The 21,623-nt window shown below is 44.4% G+C and overlaps 1 protein-coding gene across 3 annotated transcripts in view; it reads left to right on the top strand.

The window, feature by feature from the left end:
• AKT1 (AKT serine/threonine kinase 1) overlaps nt 1-21,623 on the top strand; it is a 261,968-nt gene that overhangs the window by 143,080 nt on the left and 97,265 nt on the right. For 2 of the 3 annotated variants that reach the window (XM_077464501.1, XM_077464502.1), the window contains exon 3: nt 2,595-2,723. The exons of the other annotated variant lie outside the window; for it this stretch is intronic. In XM_077464501.1, coding sequence (XP_077320627.1) covers nt 2,595-2,723 — 129 coding nt within the window. The remainder of the gene's footprint in view (nt 1-2,594; nt 2,724-21,623) is intronic. 3 annotated transcript variants of the gene reach the window in all.

The following is a 21,623-nucleotide window of genomic DNA, read 5'->3' on the forward strand; positions in this document are numbered from 1 at the left end:
AATGCCCAGGTTTACACTGCATGTGAAGTCACATGGGGTGTAGGAGGAAGCTCTGATTATGCAGCCTCCTGGGATATCAGTGGTGTGAATGAATGAAAATATTTGTAAAGCGCACAATGCGAACTGTATCGCCTCAAGGCGCTGTGAAGAGCTTAGTTGTCATCAACTAGAAGAGGAAGGTCTTGAGTTTTTTTCCTAAAGGCCTGGTTGTTTTCTTCCAGGCGGATGTTGGTTGGTAGAGCGTTCCATAGCCGAGGTCCTTGGACAGCAAATCTCCGATCCTCCTGTACCGTGCTTTTGGGAACGAGGAGGATTTTTGTTGAATGATCGTAGACAGCGGTTTGGTGTGTAATGATTTATTTTCTCAATTTGGTATTGAGGAGCGTCTTTATGCACGCATTTGTGGGTGAGGCAGAGGGTTTTGAATATGATCCGATTCTTTACGGTTAGCCAATGTAGGCTCCTCAGGGTAGGGGAGATTGATTCCCAGGGTTTTTTCCCTGTTATCAGCCTTGCCGCCGTGTTTTGGATAAGTTGTAATCGCGCAAGTTGGTATTGGGGTAATCCTATATAAAGTGAGTTTGCGTAGTCCAGTCGTGAATTAATGACTGTTCCAACTACCACTGCTTTGTCCTTATGTGGGATGAACGGGATTAGTCTGCGTAGCAGATGGTGAGCACCACTAACTACTGCTTCTATTTGTGCACCCATTGACATTTGTGAGTCCAAAATGCCCCCGAGACTCTTCGCCTTGGTCTTTGGGGAGATGGTTTGCCCAAAGATGGTGGGGGGTGTCCAGGAGGACTTGGTTACGGATTTATAGTTTGAGTGTAGGATAAGAAGCTCTGTTTTTGATTAGTTGAGTTTGAGCGAGTTGGTGGTCATCCAGTCTTCTATTAAATTGAGGCAATTTTCTAGTTGGTGATGGTCTTTGTCCGGTGATACGGACGTAAAGTTGCGTGTCGTCAGTGCGCCGTAGGTGTGGTGTGCCGTAGGAAGTCATGATAACAGATAGACAAGCACATAGAGAGTGTGCCATGAATCAGGGGAGATCTGAGCATCAGTGACGTAATTCTAAAGAACAGAAAGGATTACAACAATACTAAGCAAGAAATGAGATATCTACAAGCAGTGTTCATTAGGGTTTTTATGCTGATTTACATGGGACAAAGTTGTTGGGGAGAATTTACAACCACTTTAAGAGTTAATTGTCCTATAGCCAGTTGTGGCTTCATTAATGTTATATGTGCCACTGTTTCTAGAAGACAGGGAGGTAGGTGGTGGTGGTATCTGTGGGAGGCAACTAACATTTTCTTTTGCCTGCATATACTGTAGATCCCCATGTCCATCTTCCAGAAGTGCTACCAGTAGCCTAAACTGGATAAAATGGAAGATTTATATGCTCTTAATACAGTGTAAGAACACTGTGGGGTGTAATTGGCCCTAATTTAAGTTGACGTAACCACAGCATTCTTTGTGATTCGGCACTCCATCGTTTTAGCTGACAAGTGCGCGGTCATGCGACATTGTACCCAAAAAATTTTTCTAACAAATAGAGCTTTCTTCTGGTGTATTTGATCACCCTTGCGGTTTTTATTTTTTGCGCTATAAACAAAAAATGACAATTTTGAAAAAAAAGCAATATTTTTTTTTACTTGTTGCTATAATAAATACCCCCAAAAATATATATAAAAAATAATTTCTTTCTCCATTTAGGCTGATATGTATTCTCCTACATATTTTTGGTAAAAGAAAAATCGCCATAAGCGTATATTGATTGATTTGCGCAAAAGAGTTATAGCATCTACAAAATAGGGGATAGATTTATGGCATATATATATATATATATATATATATATATATATATATATATATATATATTTTTTTTTTTTTTTATTAGTAATGGCAGCGATCTACGACGGACACTTTTGACACTAATTTGGGACCATTGTCATTTATACAGCGATCAGTACTATAAAAATGCACTGATTAATGTGTAAATGACACTAGCAGGTAAGGGTTTAAACACTAGGGGGCGATCAAGGGGTGAAGTGTGTCCTAGGGAGTGATTCTAACTGTGGGAGGGGGGTGGTCTCACATGACAGAGAGCAGTAGATCTGTCACGTCACTAGGCAGAACAGGGAAATGTCTTGTTTACAAAGGCATCTCCCCACTTTGCCTCTCCAAACCGCAATCGTGGGCCGTCAGCGAACACAGAGTTCCTGGGACCCGTGGGCACGCTCCCGTGCGCACCTGATAGGCGACAAATTTGAAGGGGGGTAGAGGTATGACCATTTGCCTGCCTTTGCCATTCTGCCGTTGTACATCTGTGTACATTGCGGTCGGCAATCGGTTAAAAGGACCACCGCTGTGAAAATACTGTATTCTGGGAAAAGTCGCCGTACATGTAATGGGAGTATTCATTATGCATTTATTTTATTTTATGTGCCAATCCCAGGGCTGCAATTGTCCCCCCTTCTTTTTTATTTATTTTTTTATTTTATTTGTGGCTGCCCCTGCAAGACACCATTCCTAATATTCTCGAAGTCTTTATACTTGACTGAAACATAACTTTTTTTTCTTTGCATTTTCAGGTGAGTACATAAAGACCTGGCGGCCCCGTTACTTTCTCCTCAAGACAGACGGTACTTTTATTGGTTACAAAGAGCGTCCGCAAGATGTTGACCAGTTAGAAACCCCTTTGAACAATTTCTCCGTAGCCAGTAAGTACTACTTTTGCCTTATAACTTTAAAACACGAATGCAGAATTCTACGTATTTTTCAAGTAAATCTTTCACAACCCTGGGCACTTGTAATTGAGCACAGAATGGTGGTAAAGGTGGGGGTAGAGCGGGCAGCAAAAGCATGGATTGAATGAAATGAAAATTGCATGTCAGTGGATTGCAGGATAGAGGGAGCTGATTTTAGGGTGCAACCTTATTGAAGATCTTAGGTGGAAGGGGATTGGGTTACAGACTGCTCATCGTAAAGCTCTGCGCAAATTGTTGGCGCTATATAAATCCTGAATAATAATAATAATTAAAGGAGGCTCAGGAAGTGGGTGGGGGCAGTGGGGTAGGTATAGGAGTGCGACCCGTATATGGGTGACACCGGCGGCCTATCATTCATCTGTGCAGTGTGCGGGGCTGAGCCACACTGCACACATGGAGTGGTCTGAGCCGCTGCAATAGGACTGCCTGCTGTGGGCTGCTGAGGTGGCTCGGTGTCATATTACCCACCAACACACAGCATGCAAAGCTACTCCGGGTCACAGTGCCCCAGAGGGCAGTGCTGCAGACACCGCCTATCCCAGTGATGGCAAACCTTGGCACCCCAGATGTTTTGGAACTACATTTCCCATGATGCTCAGCTACACTGCAGAGTGCTAAAGCATCATGGGAAATGTAGTTCCAAAACATCTGGGGTGCCAAGGTTCGCCACCACTGGCCTATCCCATCTCTCCTGACCAATTAAAACGATCATAGGACTGACCGACGGCAGTTTCGGACAATTGGAGTAAGATCAGGAAAGATGTCCACTGTCCAGCAGTATCTCTATAAGAGACGGAGGGAGTGGGCGATGTGCATGGCAGCTCTACTGTCCTGGCAGCAGCTCCTTCTAAAGCCAAGACTGCTCAACCCCTAAGTTGTAGCTGCTCTTCTGTCCTCTCTTCTGGCCTGTGAAGGATGCAGAACTTAACTTTGCATCTTGTACATAGAGAACTCTTGAGCCTTGCCCCCTGTACACAGCAACCTTTTGAACGCTGCACCCTGTACGTAGCACCCTCCTGAGCCTTGTGCCCTGGATACATTGCACTCCAGAGTCCTGCCCCCTGTGTGTGGTGCACTCCAGAGTCCTGCCTCGTCTACATTGGCATTTACCTGCACACCCATGTGAAAGGTAAACTGCATATAAGCATTCACTTACAATACAGACTATACGTGGCACCTGCTGCTTCCTGAGCTCAGTAAAACACCTGGCTTTTTACTCGCAGCTATTTTTATGTCTCTCATTGTCTGTGCTCAGAAGATTAGGGGTGCCGCACCAGGTTCCAGTATATCCCAAGTCCAGTGACTCATGCTGGGGGTGCTGACTGAAGAAGAAGCCCATCTTGGCTCATATGCAATAAAGAGAGGGATGAAATGATGTCAAACGCCACACACCATCATGGCTAGGCGAAACGTGTCAGTGGTGTGGCCCAGACAGAGCCAAAGCTGAGGCTGCTCTCACTAATGTGACAATCGGGGTCTCGTAGTGTGCAGCATTTGAGGTTCTTTCCCTTCTCCATATCTCATAGTCCATGTCCATAAGTCATCTATCCAGTGTCAGGACAAGATCCAGTGCCCTTATGTGATTATGTGCAAGCTAATGAGAAGGGGGGAGAGAGCACAGCTTGCACCCCCTCCCGGCTCTCTCGTCCTCTCCTTCCTGCTTTTCTCTGATAGAAGTAGTGATGCCGCTGTCACTACTCCTGTCAGCCTTATATTAGAAGGAACTTGCGATACATCCATCCCTACAATACTCACCACGCCCCCTTTTTCCCTCCTCTTGTTCCGGCCCTGCATCGGTCTTCCTCTCAAACGAACATGCTTGATAATAATGGCCGCTCACCCGACTCTACAGTTTAAAAATCCAGTGGCGATCTGCAAAGTTCTATAGGATGGAAGGGGTTAAGCTTTTTGGTGCAGATATCACCTCCTTCCTCTGGCTTTCCTCCTATTCTTCTTTCTCTACATCCACGGCTAAGTTTCCTACTTTTGTTTATGCTGCCTACACTCTGTAGCACAGCGGGATCGCTAACAATCCCAATCCAATGTTATCCCACTTGTTTTTTTGGCTGCCGCGTGAACAGTCTAGGAAACAGTCCTGTTATGTATTTGCCTGGAAAGCGCGTGTCAAATAGATTTCTGAACTGCTTGAAGAATGTGTTTACAAGGCGGATGTGTTTTTCATTACAGAAAAAAATACGCTAAAGAATGTGCTTATTTTAACTTTTCAACTTTTCATTTCACTGTATTTGGACTGCGCTGGGCGAACTGTATGGCGTGAGTTATAAAATTCACATCATTAAAGCTGAATTCCAGGCAAACCATGAAATACAACAGTTTAGAAACCTACATATATAAAAGCCAGTTAATTGCCAAAGGATTTGAATTTCTGTTAATCCAGTCATGAGATCTGCACTGCTCTGCCACACAGCACAGACCTGTTTTGCCATCACCGGAGACCTGATTTGTCTGTGCAGGAGCATTTATGGGACCTGCTGCCCCCCTGCCTGCGACAGTTAAAGCGGCAGACTGATGAGCTCAACTCCCTGGTCACTGTGCTCTCTTCTCCTATCAGCATGTATGTTGGCACATGGGCTTTGCAGCACAGATTCTTAAACTTGAAATGCTGCTACTTCCTCCCCAGTCTGAGCTCTGCTGTACAGGGTAATGTAAGGGGCTCATACCAAGTCAAATTCAGTTTAAAAAGTATGCTTTTAAAATTTCAATTCTGTAATATTAATACAGAGGTGTAAGTATTTGTATCTTCTATCTTTGCCTAGAGTTCAGCTTTTACCTATAGCAGTTGGCAAGTTTTAAATAAAGTTACTCTTCGCTATATTGGGTGACAGATAAAAGCTAGACACTATCTGCTGTGCTTCTCTTTTTATATATAAGGTGCCCTTAAACACTTCCACATTTCCATTAGTTGCATTTTGCTGCATGAATGTTCGTTTCAAATTAAGAAATGGGAGCATCTGTGTTAAAAACATTTTTTATAGAATATCAAAAGAAAAAAGTGCGTTTTTTTTTATTTTTATTTTTTTTATTTTTTTATTTTTTATTATAGAATATAAAAAAAATGGGAGCTTCTGTATTAAAAAAAAAAAAGAAAAAATAACATCTAGAATATAATAAAAGTATGTATTTTTTTTTATAGAATATAAAAAAAAAATAGGAACATCTGTATTTAAAATAAATAACATAACATTATAATAATATAATGTATATAAAAAAAATTTTTTTTTTTAATTAAGACATGGGAGCCAAAGTTAGAGTCACAGGAGTAGGAGACGCATTTCGGGTGCCCACCAGTCTCTTTTCATCAGGGTTAAAGGATGCAACATGAACATTTTTGAGCAGCCAACATAACATATAGGCAAAATAAGATATTCTCAAGTTCATACTTCTGGAAATAAGATGTCAACATAATGCGTATCAAACCTGTAGGAGAACTGTAAAGCCTAACATCGGCTTTCCCTCACTTTAACCACTTGCCTTCTGCCCCATAGCACTTTGCTATAGGGTAACAGCTGTGCACCGTGATCATACACAGCGGAAGCCCATCGGCGGCTACCTGCGGGATTTATGTCCACCAGCACCCGCCGATCATCCAGCACAGAGGCAGGACGGCAGTCTGCCTATGTAAACAACCATGTCGTCCTCTCCTGGAGCAGGTTCCCCGATGCGTCTCCTCTCTGCTCCTCCCATTGCTAGGTGTCCAATATGATCACCTGATGTTTTGGCCAATCGGGAAAGTGGTTTCATAGCTGCTTCATGATTGGCTGGGAGGAGGATCGGTGTTGCAACAGTGAATATTCATTCGCTGTTGCAACACACCTGGGGTGGCTCCAGACTCAGCCTCTGTGACCTGAGCCCAACCTATTTTGAATACTAATAGGCCCTGCGGCTCTAATAAGGTGCTTCAAAAACCCCTAGCCACTGTAATTCATGTGCCCTGAAAGAGGCCGGACACATGAATAGGGGGCAGCGGCCATGGATAGATTTCATGCTATGCATGAATTAATCCACTGCACATAGGGGGTGGTGGTGGCGGGGCGCCCCCTAATGGATAGGCCACTACTGTCTTCCCCCTAGTAAAAGCACCTTCCACACTGTAGTAAAACACTGGCTAGGCACACAGTTAACCCTTTGATCGCCCCTGACGTTAACCCCTTTCCAGCCAGTGTCATTAGTTCAGTGGCAGTGCTTACTTTTTAGCACTGATCACTGTATTGGTGTCGCTGTTCCCCAAAAAGTGTCAACTAGTGTCAGAGCATCCGCCGCAATATTGCAGTCCTGCTGTAAGTCGCTGTCCGCCACCATTTCTAGTAAAAAAATAAAATAAAAAATATCCCATAGTTTGTAGATGCAATAACTTTTGAGCAAACCAATCAATATACATTTATTGGGATTTTGTTTCCTAAAATATGTATCTGAATACATACAGTGAGGGACAAAGGTATTTAATCCCCTATTGATTTTGTAAATTTGCCCACTGCCAAAGAAATGATCGGTCTATAATTTTAATGGTAGGTTTATTTTAACAGTGAGAGACAGAATAACAAAAATATCCAGAAAGTCATTTAAAAAAGTTATAAATTGATTTGCATTTTAATGCGTAAAATAAGTATTTGACCCCTTTGCAAAACATGACTTAGTACTTGGTGGCAAAACCATTGTTGGCAATGAGAGGTCAGACATTTCCTGTAGTTGGCCACCAGGTTTGCACACATCTCGGGAGGGATTTTGTCCCACTCCTCTTTTGCAGATCCTCTCCAAGTCATTAAAGTGGTTGTAAACCGTTAAAAAAAAAAAAACTGCAAGACAAAGGCATAATGAGCTAGTATGCATAGCATACTAGCTCATTATGAATTACTTACCTGAGATCGAAGCCACAGCAGTGGTCATTCACCGCTCCAGCGGCTGACATTTCCCCCGGGGGTTACTTCCGGGTATCGTGGCTCCGGCACTGTGATTGGCCGGAGTCGCAATGACGTCACTCCCTTACTTGGGAGTCTCTGGTAACAGTACAGTACAACTGAAGCAATGGCATGTACATTCCATTGCTTCAGTTTGCTTAAAACGGACCTCCACCCTGAAGTGGAAGTTCCACTCATCTGCTCCCTCCCCCCCTCCAGTGGCACAATTGGCACCTTTCAGGGGGGAGGGGGGTGCAGATACCTGGATAATCCAGGTATCTGCACCCACTTCTGGGACAAGCTAGCTGCAGCTGCACCGCCCCCATTGTGTTCTGGGAAACGCACAGTTCTCAGGTCACAGCGGGGACCAGTGGAGACGCGCAGCGCGACTCGAGCATGCGCAGTAGGGAACCGGGCAGTGAAGCCGCAATGCTTCACTTCCCGATTCCCTGACAGAGGATGGCGGCGGGGGCAGCGGAGAGATGAGCGATCGCTCCTCATCTGCCGCTGACATCGCTGGACCCTGGGACAGGTACGTTTCCATTTATTAAAAGTCAGCAGCTGCAATATTTGTAGCTGCTGGCTGTTAATTTTTTTTAAAGGTGCAGCTCCTCTTTAAGTGCAGATGTGCCAATGACGTCGGCACATACATGGATATCTTCTGAACCGTGCAGATTTAGGAGATATCTGGGGTAGCTACAGGGTAAGCCTTATTATAGGCTTGCCTGCAGTATAAAGTGGTTGTAAAGGGTTTACAACCACTTTAAAGCGATTGTATTGTCTGCTTTGTCCTTTCTACCTACAGGTACCATGTGCAGTGAAAGTGGTTGTAAACCCTTACAGACCACTTTTACATACAGGTAGGCCTAGATTAAGGCTTACCTGTAGGTGCAAGAAATATCTTATATTATAATATTTGCAAAAGTTAGGCACCGCTGTCTACAGCACGCAGGTGCACTGAGCGTGTCACTGCTAATGGTGATCATGGTGTTAGTGGCGGCTCCCACGCGGGAGTGATGTCATCGCTGTCCGGCCAATCACAGCGCAGGAGCCACGATACCCGGAAGGAAGATGGATGCTTCATGGGAGAGGGGACAGCGGTGACATCGCTGCCTCCTGTGTCAGCTACGCAACACATAATGGGCTACTATGGATGCATAGTAGTCCATTATGCTTTACCTTTGCAGGAAAACAAAGAGGAAGTAAAACCCACCAGGGTTCACTTCCTCTAGAAGGTCCTTCACTAACAAATGTGTTTGCTGTGAGTGTTGTATAAACTGTATATAGCATTAGCTACATACAGTATACAGCGCTGTGTTCGTCCTGCTCCTGGATAAAATCGAGTCGGGCTGAGAGCTGTTGAGCTGTTCACGGGTAGCTTTGTATTTTCTAAATGAATCAAAAGCTTTGCTCCCAATTGGCAGAGGTGGCTTTCACGTATTCCACCTCCACAAATCAGAGGAAGCCTTGCACTATTTTAGAAAATACAAAGCTACCTGTGAAGGGCTCAGCAGCACTCAGCCTGACTTTGTTCTGGCAGCAGGACAGTGCTGTATACTGTATGTAGTTGATACTACAGACAGTGTATGTATGTGTATATATATTTGCATCGCCAAGAAGACGACCTCTCCTGTGTTCACCTGCTTAGAGAGAGCGGCCCTCACTATTTCAGCCCATGAGCTGAATGGAAAAATTCCTCCATCCAAACAAGGTGAATGGAGGAATGTTCCTCGCTGAGACCTTGTTTTCTGACAGCAGTCAGAATACTCTGATCAGCAGCTGCGACCTTTTCCAACCTGTCCCGTTTGCCAGAAGTCGATTAAACATTCCGCTTCTGTCGCAGATCGGGGAGCCCACTCGCTGATTGAAATTGGGCTACTCCCTACTGGACTGGCATCATTTCAATCTGGGTATGGGCAGCATTAGGCTTCCACCCAGCATTTTATCCTCTTGTTACAGACCACAAAATCAATCTAGCAAGCGATCAAATTGCTCACATGCAAGAGTTAAAAATGTTGCTTTTGTAGATTAGTCCTCATCATGGGACTGTCAGCACTTCTCTGTATATGAAGGTGCCTAAGGGGATAAGAATGTTGGATGCCACGTTTTGTGTAGTAAGCACACTGTCCTTTTTCACTGAAATATACACTATATTGCCAAAAGTATTGGGACACACAAACTTTGGCATCCCAGTCTTTGTCCGTAGGGTTCAATATTGGGTTGGCCCACCCATTGCTTCTATAACCGTTCAACCCCTGAAAAACAATTCCACACCATAATCCCGCCTCCACCAAATGATTTGGACCAGTGCATAAAGTAAGGTCTATGACCTCAACCAGATACAACATCTTTGAGATGAATTAGACCTGAGACTGCGAGCCAGGCCTTCTCATCCACATCGGTGCCTGACCTCACAAATGTGCTGTTAGAAGAATGGTCAAACATTCCCATAGACCATAAGCTGTTATAGCGGCAAAGGCTGAGCTAACTCAATATTGAACCCTACAGACTAAGACTGGGATGCCATTAAAGTTCATGTGCGTGTAAAGGCAGGTATCCCAATACTTTTGACAATATAGTGTATGTGCAACTACCAGCAGCATATTGGCCTTGTTGCTGCTTTCACCAATTCCTATACATATGAACCACATGCTGTTTAGCAACTCCGTCTCCATGCTTCTGTCACAACTTCCCATACAGGTACACCTTCCATTGCTCAGTAGCTGTCCTGTACGTAAATCATTTGCACTTCAGCAACACCATGTCCAACATTTTTCCGACACTCACTCTCCATATTAAACGTCTACATCAGCAGAATATTGTCCCCGTCACTGAGGTCTGTCACTTTTTTCCTACACATAGCACGTACCATCTCCTGTTCAACAGCATATTGTCCCTGTCACGGAGGTCTGTCACTACACAATTTGTAGCCTCTCCTGCTCAAAAGAATATTGCCTCTGTCCCTGCTTCCTATATATATATATATATATGTATCCTCTTCTGTTCAACAACATAATGTCCCTGTCACTTACCGTATGTCTGTCACTGCTTCCCACACATATTAACCATCTCATGCTCAACAGCAAATTGTCCCTTTTACCAAGGTCTCTCACTACAAAATTTGTATCCTCTCCTGGTCAGCAACATATTGTCCCTGTCACTAACGTCTGTCACTGCTTCCTACACACGTGTACCATCTACTACTCAACAGCATATTGTCCCTGTCAGTGCTTTATACACACATTTACCATCTACTACTCAACAGCATATTGTCCCTGTCACTGCTTCCTACACACATGTACTATCTACTACTCAACAGCATATTGTCCCTGTCAGTGATTTATACACACATTTACCATCTACTACTGAACAGCATATTGTCCCTGTCCCTGCACCCTACACACATGTACTATCTACTACTCAACAGCATATTGTCCCTGTCACTGCACCCTACACACATGTACTATCTACTACTCAACAGCATATTGTCCCTGTCACTGCACCCTACACACATGTACTATCTACTACTCAACAGCATATTGTCCCTGTCACTGCACCCATGTAATATCTACTACTCAACAGCATATTGTCCCTGGCACTGCTTCCTACACACATATACCATCTACTACTCAACAGCATATTGTCTCCTGCCTGAAAGAATATTGCCTCTGTCCCTGCTTCCTATATATATGTATCCTCTTCTGCTCAACAACATTTCCCTGTCACTGATGTCTGTCACGGCTTCCTACACATATGTACCATCTCATGTTCAACAGCAAATTGTCCCTGTCACCGAGGTCTGTCACTACAAAAATTTGTATCCTCTCCTGGTCAGCAGCATATTGCTCCTGTCACTGACGTCTGTCACTGCTTCCTACACATATGCACCAGCTCCTGCTCAACAACGTATTGTCCCTGTCCCTGCTCCCTACACATACTGTATGTAACATCTACTACTCAGGAGCGTATTGTCCCTGTCCCTGCTCCCTACACATACTGTACATAACATCTCCTTCCCAGGAGCATATTGTCCCTGTCACTGATGTCGGTCACGGCTTTTTACACATACAATATGTATCAGCTGACAATTGCAAAGCTTACATGCACCTTATGACATGCAGCATTTTTATCGTTGCTGTGAGATGGTCATGCACAGTGAACATTCGTGTTACATTTTAATACACTCCATTCAATAGCATTACTTGCTCTGACCAGTAACTTATGTAGCCAGACATTGATGTTTTTCCTCGATAAGTATGTGGTTTTGATTTTACTGAAGAAAAGGTAAATTGTACAAGTGTTTTACCAGTATCAGCTTTTCTGCCTTCCTGAGAGATTCTGAGCAAGGGATTATTTGAGTGATAAATATCTGGCCAGACTCAGACACCCACCTCTAATCTATCCCCCCCCCCCAAATCTCAGCCACCCTCCTGCACTCCTCCTTGGGTGAGGGCCTGTTGCCTGATCTAATTGTTACTAGAATTAGAAGGCTGGAGTTTGTATCTCTAGAAGTCTTTCTCTCCATCTCTATTGTGGGACTTGACTAAATGACTTGCTGAAAGCCCCAACAGCCTGCTTTAATGTCAGTTCACATCTGTGTGGTGCTTTTTTAGCATTGCATTTTAGGCCTGCTGCCATTGAACGCTTTATTGCGTACATTTTCGTGAAATCACATCAAAGTTGCAGCAAGTGGTATTTTTTTTATTTTATTTTTAATTACACTGCATTTTAAATTCACATAAAATGCACATGTATGAATGGGGCCTATGCTTCTTTTGGAATGGTACCCCAATGCACCTGTGCTGCAACAGTGTGAATTGTGGCTTGGTGCAAAAATATGCAGCAAGCACCAGATTTTCATGCACGAGTTGCAATGCAGCCAATTAATTTGGAATGGGATGCCTAATGCAGGCCACCTCAATGCATGAAAATGTGTGTTGTAGTGCAGTGTGCTATGGTGTGAATGGGCCCTTAACAGGGCTCATAGACATAAGGTGAGAGTTGCCTGATATGGCTGGATTGGGTATTGATCTTGTGTCTTGGTGCCTATATTTTGCACTGGTTGGGTGCTGTTGTGGTGGGTAGGACAGTCAAATACGTTAAAACAACTCTTGGCTCAGCCACCTCGCCTCTGTAAGTTCCCTTTCCCACCATTGAGCTAAACTCGGAAGGGTGGCATACCCTTGTAGAGTTTCCAAGTTTATGGATTGCATTGCCTGGGTTGCTTGTATGAATGACTGCCTTCTGGGGTATGTGAAAGTTTTTCTTAGACAGCACATAGTCAGCACATCTGTATTTCTAGCACAATAGCAAGAAAGAAGTAGGAGGCTGCAGTGAGACATTTTAGCCTAAATTTATAGAAGTGAATCGGTTAGAACAGGGGCCATTGGGAACCGAAAAGGTCTCAACATCAGTGGGGCAGATCTTTGGTGTCAGTGGGAGAAATTGTGCCCTATCAATGTTCATTTAGAGGAATTTGCCCTTTCATTCACTGTCAGTGGTTATGCCCCATTGTTGGTTTCAGTAGATAAAATAGTGCCCCAAAGGCTGGATAAAAGCAAGCAAAGGGCCACAGTTTGGAGACCCCTGATTTGGAGGGCAACAAGCTCCTCTATAGTGGTGGACAGTTACCAAAGGGCTTTGTACAACTACTGGGAAAGTGAGGGCACTTATTCATTATTTATCTTATACCAGTTTGATGGGAGTGAGTGGTGTCCAGAGTGATGGTAAACAGGGGTCCCAGCACCCATCTGACCTGCATCAAGTATAAATGGGCCCGAGTCTCAAACCACTTGTACAGACTTCAGCTGCATAAGGGCCCTCTGTCTGTTGATGGTCCTCTTAGTTGAGTCTGGAACCAGACTAAGCCCCTGATTTTGATTCATCTTCCTAGTAGGTGTTCCATCCCACAATGAAATGCCACTGGTGCCACAATGACCTATCGGCAGGCTTGGGCATTGTAGGGAGCAGGGTGACATGCCTGTTCTGAGCAAATCGTAGCTTATAAAAAGTTATTTGCATAATTGGAAGTCTGTTGGCAGCATTGGGCTGCACTGATTCTGCAGCAAGGGATATGTACCAATGTCCTGTGCCATGACCTACCTCCTACTGATGTTGGTTTTACTTTTGATCTCTTCACTGGCTTTAAATTAATTGAAATCTGGTTCCTATGTGCTGCTATACTTTCTTCTTCGCCATTACGTATTTGAAAATGGACCTATACTTTCATCATAACTTTCCTTTTTGTATGTGTCACCTAACCCTTCTTTTGTAATCTTTGGAATTGTTCATCTCTTTGATGCCAGTCACGACTCTGATACTGAACCATTGACCCCCTTCTTTTCTAAAGAGGTTTGGGGGGAGGCTGATCTTCCAGAAGAGCTGATCTTGAACAAAGATCTTGCTGTTGGTTTGGCATTTGTTCTTGTTGACAGTGTTATGGTGAGGAGGGGGTCATTAAAAATCACACTTTTTACATAATACAATAGAGTACATGTCAGCATTGCAAAACTACATTCTCATTTTGAGTGGAAAAGTTTGTCTTGCTGGACTCCCTCATGTGACCTAAAGTCAAGCCGGGGCAAAGATCTCGTGTTCTCTGGCTACTACCAGTTTTAACTGTTTATAATGTGTACAGTTACTGGCCAGGGAACTAGTATTTTGAGGCGATGGTTAGTGATTGCATCCCTTAACCACTTCAGCCCCGGACCAATTATCAGCCTAAGGACCAGAGGTCTTTTTACAATTTCGCACTGCACTGCTTTAACTGGTAATTGCGCGGTCATGCAATGTTGTATCCAAATGAAATTTGCGTCCTTTTCTTTCCACAAATAGAGCTTTCTTTTGATGGTATTTGATTGCCTCTGCCATTTTTACTTTTTGCGATATAAATGGAAAAAGACCAAAAATTTCGAGAAAAAAATATATTTTCTACTTTTTGTTATAAGAAAAATCAAATAAACTCAATTTTAGTCATAAATTTAGGGCAAAATGTATTCAGCCACATGTCTTCCGTTAAAAAAAATGTCAATAAGCGTATATTTATTGGTTTGCGCAAAAGTTATAGAGTCTACAAACTAGAGTACATTTTCTGGAATTTACACAGCTTTTAATTTATGACTGCCTATCTCATTTCTTGAGGTGCTAAAATGGCAGGGCAGTACAAACCCCCCCCAAATGACCCCATTTTGGAAAGTAGACACCCCAAGGAAATTGCTGAGGGGCATGTTGAGCCCATTGAATTTTTTTTTTTTTTTTTGTCCCAAGTGATTGAATGACACACAAAAAAAAAAAAGTTTACAAAAAGTTTGTCACTAAATGATATATTGCTCACACATGCCATAGTTATATGTGGAATTGCGTGGGGCGTGGCTTAGCGGCGAATGTAGGAAGACGTGCTTACCTTGAGCTCCGCCGGCCATCCGTGATTCCATCCTTCCAGTCTGCCCTGAAACGCCGTTTTCGGGGCCCCTACCTCCTGCCACGCTAGGTGAAGCATCCCGGACCACCGCGGTACATCCCGGGACCCTCGCTGTGATGTCCAGACGCCATACCGGAGGGAAGGGGCTGACGGACCCCCCAGGCCAAGATGGCGCCGGTGCGCGGCGCGCAGCCAAAGACCAATACAAGGAAGCAGCACAGAAGCTCCTCTATGGCGGTAAATCATACAAGGATGCCCTGGCGGGCCAGCCCTCTCCTCAAGCTACCCCTGGAGGCTCTCCTGAGGCGGATGACACAGTTCCCTTGGAGGATGAGGATGGATTGTCTGCAGCATGGCAAACAGTGAGTACACCCAGGGACAGTGTTAGGCCTGAAACACAGACCATCCCCTCCCCAGCGCTGGAAAATGAGCCTACACTAAGGGACATATTCACTGCTGTCACCTCCTGTAATCACTCTATTGCAGCCCTCTCTGAGGACATTAAAGGGGTTAAAGCTGAAATAACGTTTGTCCGCCATGACATGCAAAAGCTCAGGGAGAGAACAGCTGCATTGGAAGGCAGACTGAGCACAGTAGAGGATGACCTGGCCCCCATGCAAAGGGATCTAAAATATAATTGCCATCTTACTGAACAGCACGCTATGCGACTTGATGAGATGGAAAATCACATGAGACGCAATAATATTCGCGCTGTGGGGATTCCGGAACGTGTTGAGGGTAAAAACCCGGTAGACTTTATTGAAAATTAGTTGCTTGCCACCTTTGGTAAAGAAGCCTTGTCACCGCTTTTTGCAGTGGAACGTGCCCACCGGGTGCCGTCTCGCCCCCTACCTCCGGGCAATCGTCCCAGGCCCTTCTTGTTTAAACTCCTCAACTATAAAGACAGAGACACCATTCTTTCTAAAGCGAGGGGGTTGTCGGACAAGATGGAGATTGAGAATTCCAGGATTTCACTATTTCCGGATTTTTCAGCAGAGCTCCAGAAAAAGCGTGCAACATTTCTTGAAGTTAAGAGACGCCTTCGGGACCTTAACGTTCAATATGGAATGCTATATCCAGCCAGACTCAGAGTTACGGCACTGGGTTCAACGCACTTTTTTGATCGCCCCGCGGCGGCAGCACGGTGGCTTGACCAGGAGTACAACGCACTCAAAGCCGCCAAACTTCAAAGATCTCCTCCACGCTAACGGCACATTTCAACAGGCTGACTGGACTTCCACTTTTACAAGACCGGCAGAAGGCTGAGGTTTGTGGTTCCACTGTAACCCTACTAGAACTACAACATGTCTGCATATGTGAAACCCCGCTTGTCATCTGGGAGAGTCCTCTCTGGGTGTTTCCATGGCCTTCCCCCAGCCCCCAAGTTTCGGATGGGGCCTATTATTCTGCTATCTTCCCCGTGTGTGAGCCCCATGGGCTTTAATACAGAAGATGCTACGGTTTTTTGCTGTTTAACTGTTTTTCTTTTCTTTTTCTTTTTGATACATTTTTTCTCTCTCAGGATCGCAACGGACAAGGACTATTTTCCGACCTGTCTGCACCCATCTGGGCGCCTCTTCCTAGCTGCTACAGCTTCGGTCGGACTTTTTTCTCTCCAGTCTTGGGACATCTCAGGTGATGCGACTTCCCAGTCGCTAGTCGCTGATAAATGTGTGTTAATTGCCTTTTTCCTCCCTGGTGGTTTACGACTGTTATATGTGGAATTGCACCCCAAAATATATTCTGCTGCTTCTCCTGAGTACGGGGATACCACATATGTGGGACTTTATGGGAGTCTAGCATACGGCACCCCGAAAACCAATCACCACCTTCAGGATTTCTAAGGGTGCAAATTTTTGATTTCACTCCTCACTACCTATCACAGTTTTGAAGGCCATAAAATGCCAAAATAGCACAAAACCCCCCCCAAATGACCCCATTTTGGAAAGTAGACACCCCAAGCTATTTACTGAGAGGCATGTTGAGTCCATGAAATATTTTATATTTTGCCACAAGTTGCAGGAATATTACAATTTTTTTTTTTTTTTTTGCACAAAGTTGTCACTAAAGGATATTTTGCTCACACATGCTAAGGGCATAAGTGAAATTACACCCTAAAATAAATTCTGCTGCTTCTCCCGAGTACGGGGATACCACATGTGTAGGACTTTTTGGGAGCCTAGCCACGTACGGGACCCCGAAAACCAAGCACTGCCTTGCGTTTTATATTTAAATCCGGTACAAAAAAAACTGTTAGCGATCGCAGGGATCAGGCCTGACTCTGCGAACGCTGCAGTTATGTGTTTAGTGTTTTGTAAGTGACAGTGATCGATCGATACTGCACTTGGGTGGGCTGGGGGAGGGGCAAAATGCAGGTGCCAGCAGGTATCTGGGCTGATCCCGCTAACAATGCGTTTTTTTGGAACCCTAAACTGCTGGGGACGCTAGTATAGATCTGATCAGATCAGATATTGATCTGTTCAGATTCTATACCACTACGGGAGGTTTATGCTTTGCGTGTGGGTGTTAGCGGTACTGGCACTAACCTAGCGCTGCCTGGGGCGACGCAGACCCTGACCCTAAAACCTAATTGATATCACCCGCCGGGTGATCAGGGGGTTAAACCTTTATTGGGTAATAAATGGTGGGTGCCCTGATGCTATAAAAAGCAAACTAACCAGAGTCACCCGTAACGCTTATACGGTGATCACTGGTGAAAGGGTTAACTAGGGGCAATCAGGGGGTTAAAATCTTTATTAGGTAGTATATGGGGGTCCCTGACGCTATATAAAAACCTGACGGGGAACCTAAATAACTAACTGGCTAACCAGCGTCACCAGTGGCACTTATACGGTGATCGCTGGTGAAAGGGTTAACTAGGGGCAATCGGGGAGTTAAAACCATTATTGGGTAGTATATGGGGGTACCTAGCGCTATAAAAACCTGGCGGTGAACCTAAAAAAAGAACTAGCTACCTAGCGACACTAATGCAGCGATCAGAAAAATTATCGCTTAGTGACGCTGGCAAAAGGGGGTGAAAGGGTTAACTAGGGGCAATCAGGGGGTTAAACCTTTATTGGGGGGTGGTAGGGGGCTACCCTGGACCTAACACTAACTGCCCTGACAGTTTTTACTTTTACAACTGACACTGAATGCAGTGATCAGAAAATAAATGATCACTGCAATCAGTGACACTGTGACTGGGAGGGGGAGGGGGCGATCGGGGGGGGTTTGTGTGCCTATGTGTGCCTACATGTTAGTGTAGTGTTGTTGCACACTTACTTTCACTGTTCTCCTCATAGTCCGGTCAAAAAGACCGCCCCGAGGAGAATGACATCACTTCCTCCCTGCCTGTGTTTACTATACACAGCGAGGGAAGCTTCTCATTCGCCAGGAGCGATCGAGAGGGGATGGCCAAAAACCAACGGCCATCCCCTCATCCCGGATCGCTCCTGAAGGGAAACAGACCGCCGCATCCATCGGGAGGGGGTCCGATCAGACCCCCCACCCGCTGGAAGGCAAGCACGTACATGCCATTGTGATGACGTACATTGGCATGCGGCGGTCCTTAAGTGGTTAATATCGCTCAGTATAGGTTTCCTTAAAAGAGGAACTGTAGTCCTTTCAGTTTCAAGACCCTGTTTGGTTAATAAATAAAAGTTGACTTGCAGTAGAAAAGCTCTTATACTCGCCTCAGCAGGCCCATGTCTTCTAGCTCTCCTCTGTTCCAGCGCTGCAACCTCAATAAAATTCTTCAACATTTGACACTTCCAAGAGTGTCAGAGGCTTGTTGCCCAGCCAACATGTGCCATGGTCCCACCCTTCAATCCCTACACTATAGGACTCAACGGTGACATAGGGGTCAGCGAATGGAGCCACAGCATGGGATGCAGCATCTGACCCTGAGACTGTAGAACTGGAACAGAGGAAGAGGCAAACACTTGACAGGGATTTTTATTATACTGCTGCTGCAAAAAAAAAAATTAAAAATGATTAAAGGGGTTGTAAAGGCAGAAGGTTTTTTATCTTAATTTATTCTATGCACTAAGATAAAAAAGCCTTTTGTGTGTAGCAGCCCCCCTAATACTTACCTGAGGTCCCTCTCTGTCCAGCGATGCCCACGAATGTTTCAGCCTCCTGAGATTCTCCTTCCTAATTGGCTGAGACACAGCAGGGGCGCCTTTGGCTCCCGTTGTCAATCAAAGTCAGCTAGCCAATTAGGGCACAGAGGCTCAGGGCTGCGTGTCTGAATGGACACAAGGAGCTGTGACTCAGCTCGGGTGCCCCCCATAGCAAGCTGCTTGCTGTGGGGGCACTCAACAGAAGGGAGGGGCCAGGATCACAGAATGGGGACTCGAATAGAGGAGGATCCAGGCTGCTCTGTGCAAATCCACAACAGAGCAGGTAAGTATAACATGTTTATTTTTATAGGAGAAAAAACAAGCCTTTAAAAGCTGACTTTATTAATAACAGCACTATCCTACACATGTACCCCAGTGGGCTCTGTGGTAGAGAGAGGTTATAGCATTTTTCTGTGCCCGTAGAGCTGCAGGTGGCTGTAGAAGAGAATAGCGGAACTTGGATATATGCTGATGCTTTTTGCATCAGTGAAAAATGCATTTGCACGCATGATGCATTCCTGGAAGTTCTCAGCTGCTTGGGCACAGGAAAACGCTAGGACTCAACGATAGATTTGTATGCCTCAAAAAGTCCATGTCCTGAAGATCATAAAAATACAATGTTGGTTGTCTCATTCTGATTGTGCTTGTTCTGTATCTTTTTCAATTTACGTTTTTACATTTGTAGCCTTGATTATGGATGACTGCATCTCCATGATGTTGGTCATTTTTTTTTTTTTTTTTTTAAATGGGAAAATTTGCAAGTTTTATTAATTTTAATTACACACGATAGGACTTTGTACAAACTTTCCCTTGGATTTTTGTACAAAGGGCGTTGGCCCTGAACTTGTATTGCATACACACAGCAGGACTTTTTCAGCCAACTTTCACCAAATCAAGTGGTTTTTCTGCTCTTTACCGCCACCTTTGGTCAACTTCTGTATTGTTGTCTGATCTTTTGCATTGGTTCTGAGCATGCATGTTTGTACTTTGTACAAAAGTCCTATGGTTTTCTGTACACACGATCAGACTTTGCTCCATCGGACTTTTGTTGCCAGAAAGTTTGTCCGTTCGCACAGCCAACAAAAGTCAGATGAAAACCAAAAAAGTTTGTCCGATGGAGCGTACACGCGGTACGGATGTTGCTCCAAAACAGCTAATTTGCATGTTTGTTGTCAAAAAGTCTGATCGTGTGTATGGGCCTTTAGGCTAGCTATACATGATTCATGTTTTTTCTTTAGATGTGGCAGCTGCATTTAGTTTTAATTTTTCAGGCCGAGAACATTTCAGCAGGTACAGAAAATACCTGTTGACCTTAACCAGAAATTTAGTGTCCTTGTCACTCCCTGTGAGCTGAACGGAAAGCTCAAACTACGCTATCATCTTTCTATAGACTCCTCCATGTAGTGGATATGAAGAGAGGAAGATTTGTTTAAAACCAGTTACAACCATGGGGTGAGTAAGCTTTGAAACCCTAGGACAGGGACATCTGTTGTTTTCAGGATCATCATGTAAAAATAAAGGGGAAAAAGTCTGAAAATAAAAGTTTTTGGTTTTAGATGCACTTTAATAAGACCATGCAATGAGGAATCTGCTGTATCATAAATGGTACGATCACCCTAAAAAGATCGAAAAGAGGGAAAGGGGGGAGAGAAGAAAGGAACGAGTGAGAAATGGAGGAGAGAAGAAAGGGAGAGGGAAAAGAATCTGTAAAGGACAAGACCCACCCTACCAGACCCTCACAAAACCCTGAACTGGCCGAGCACCATGGGTGTAATGTCAATGGTGTGGGCACAATTCTAAGTGGTGCCTTGTATGGGTCTTAAAGAGGAAGTAAACTCTCCCACTTTGATGCTTCTTTTCATTTAGTCCATTATAATAAGTAATTATCAAACTATAGCCACTGTAATCCAGTCCAATTCGCATATTACTTACCGTTTAAAGAAACTTTAAAAAACTAGTTTCCAGGGGTTAGGCAGCGCCATCTTAAGTATTGTTTTCTGAGTCCACAGTGGAGAGTATTTCCTCCCTTACATTGAGAACTTCCTGTACTGTTAACCAAGCCTCCTTCTCAATCCAACGTTTCTATGGCAACCCTGCTTCCCTGCTCATAGCTGACTTGTTTTATTTCATAGTATTTACTTGTGCTGATGTCTGTTTGCCTTTGTCAGTCTTATCAGCTTCAGCTGATAAGACTGCAGTAATGGCCAAGTTTACACTGCATGGCATGTACATGGTCACATGGTGTGTAGAAGGAAGCTCTGAATGACTCTGCAGCCTGCTGGGAGTTCAGTGTTGTGTGCCGAAGGAAGTCCTGATGACAGATAGATAAGACATAGAGAGTGTGCCATAAATCAGGGGAGATCTAGGCATGCTCAGTGACTTTATTCTAAAGAAC

The sequence above is a fragment of the Lithobates pipiens genome, unplaced genomic scaffold (assembly GCF_037356315.1).
Source record: "Lithobates pipiens isolate NorthernLeopardFrog02 unplaced genomic scaffold, aLitPip1_a1.2 Scaffold_30, whole genome shotgun sequence".
In the NCBI taxonomy this organism is placed as follows: Eukaryota; Metazoa; Chordata; class Amphibia; order Anura; family Ranidae; genus Lithobates; species Lithobates pipiens.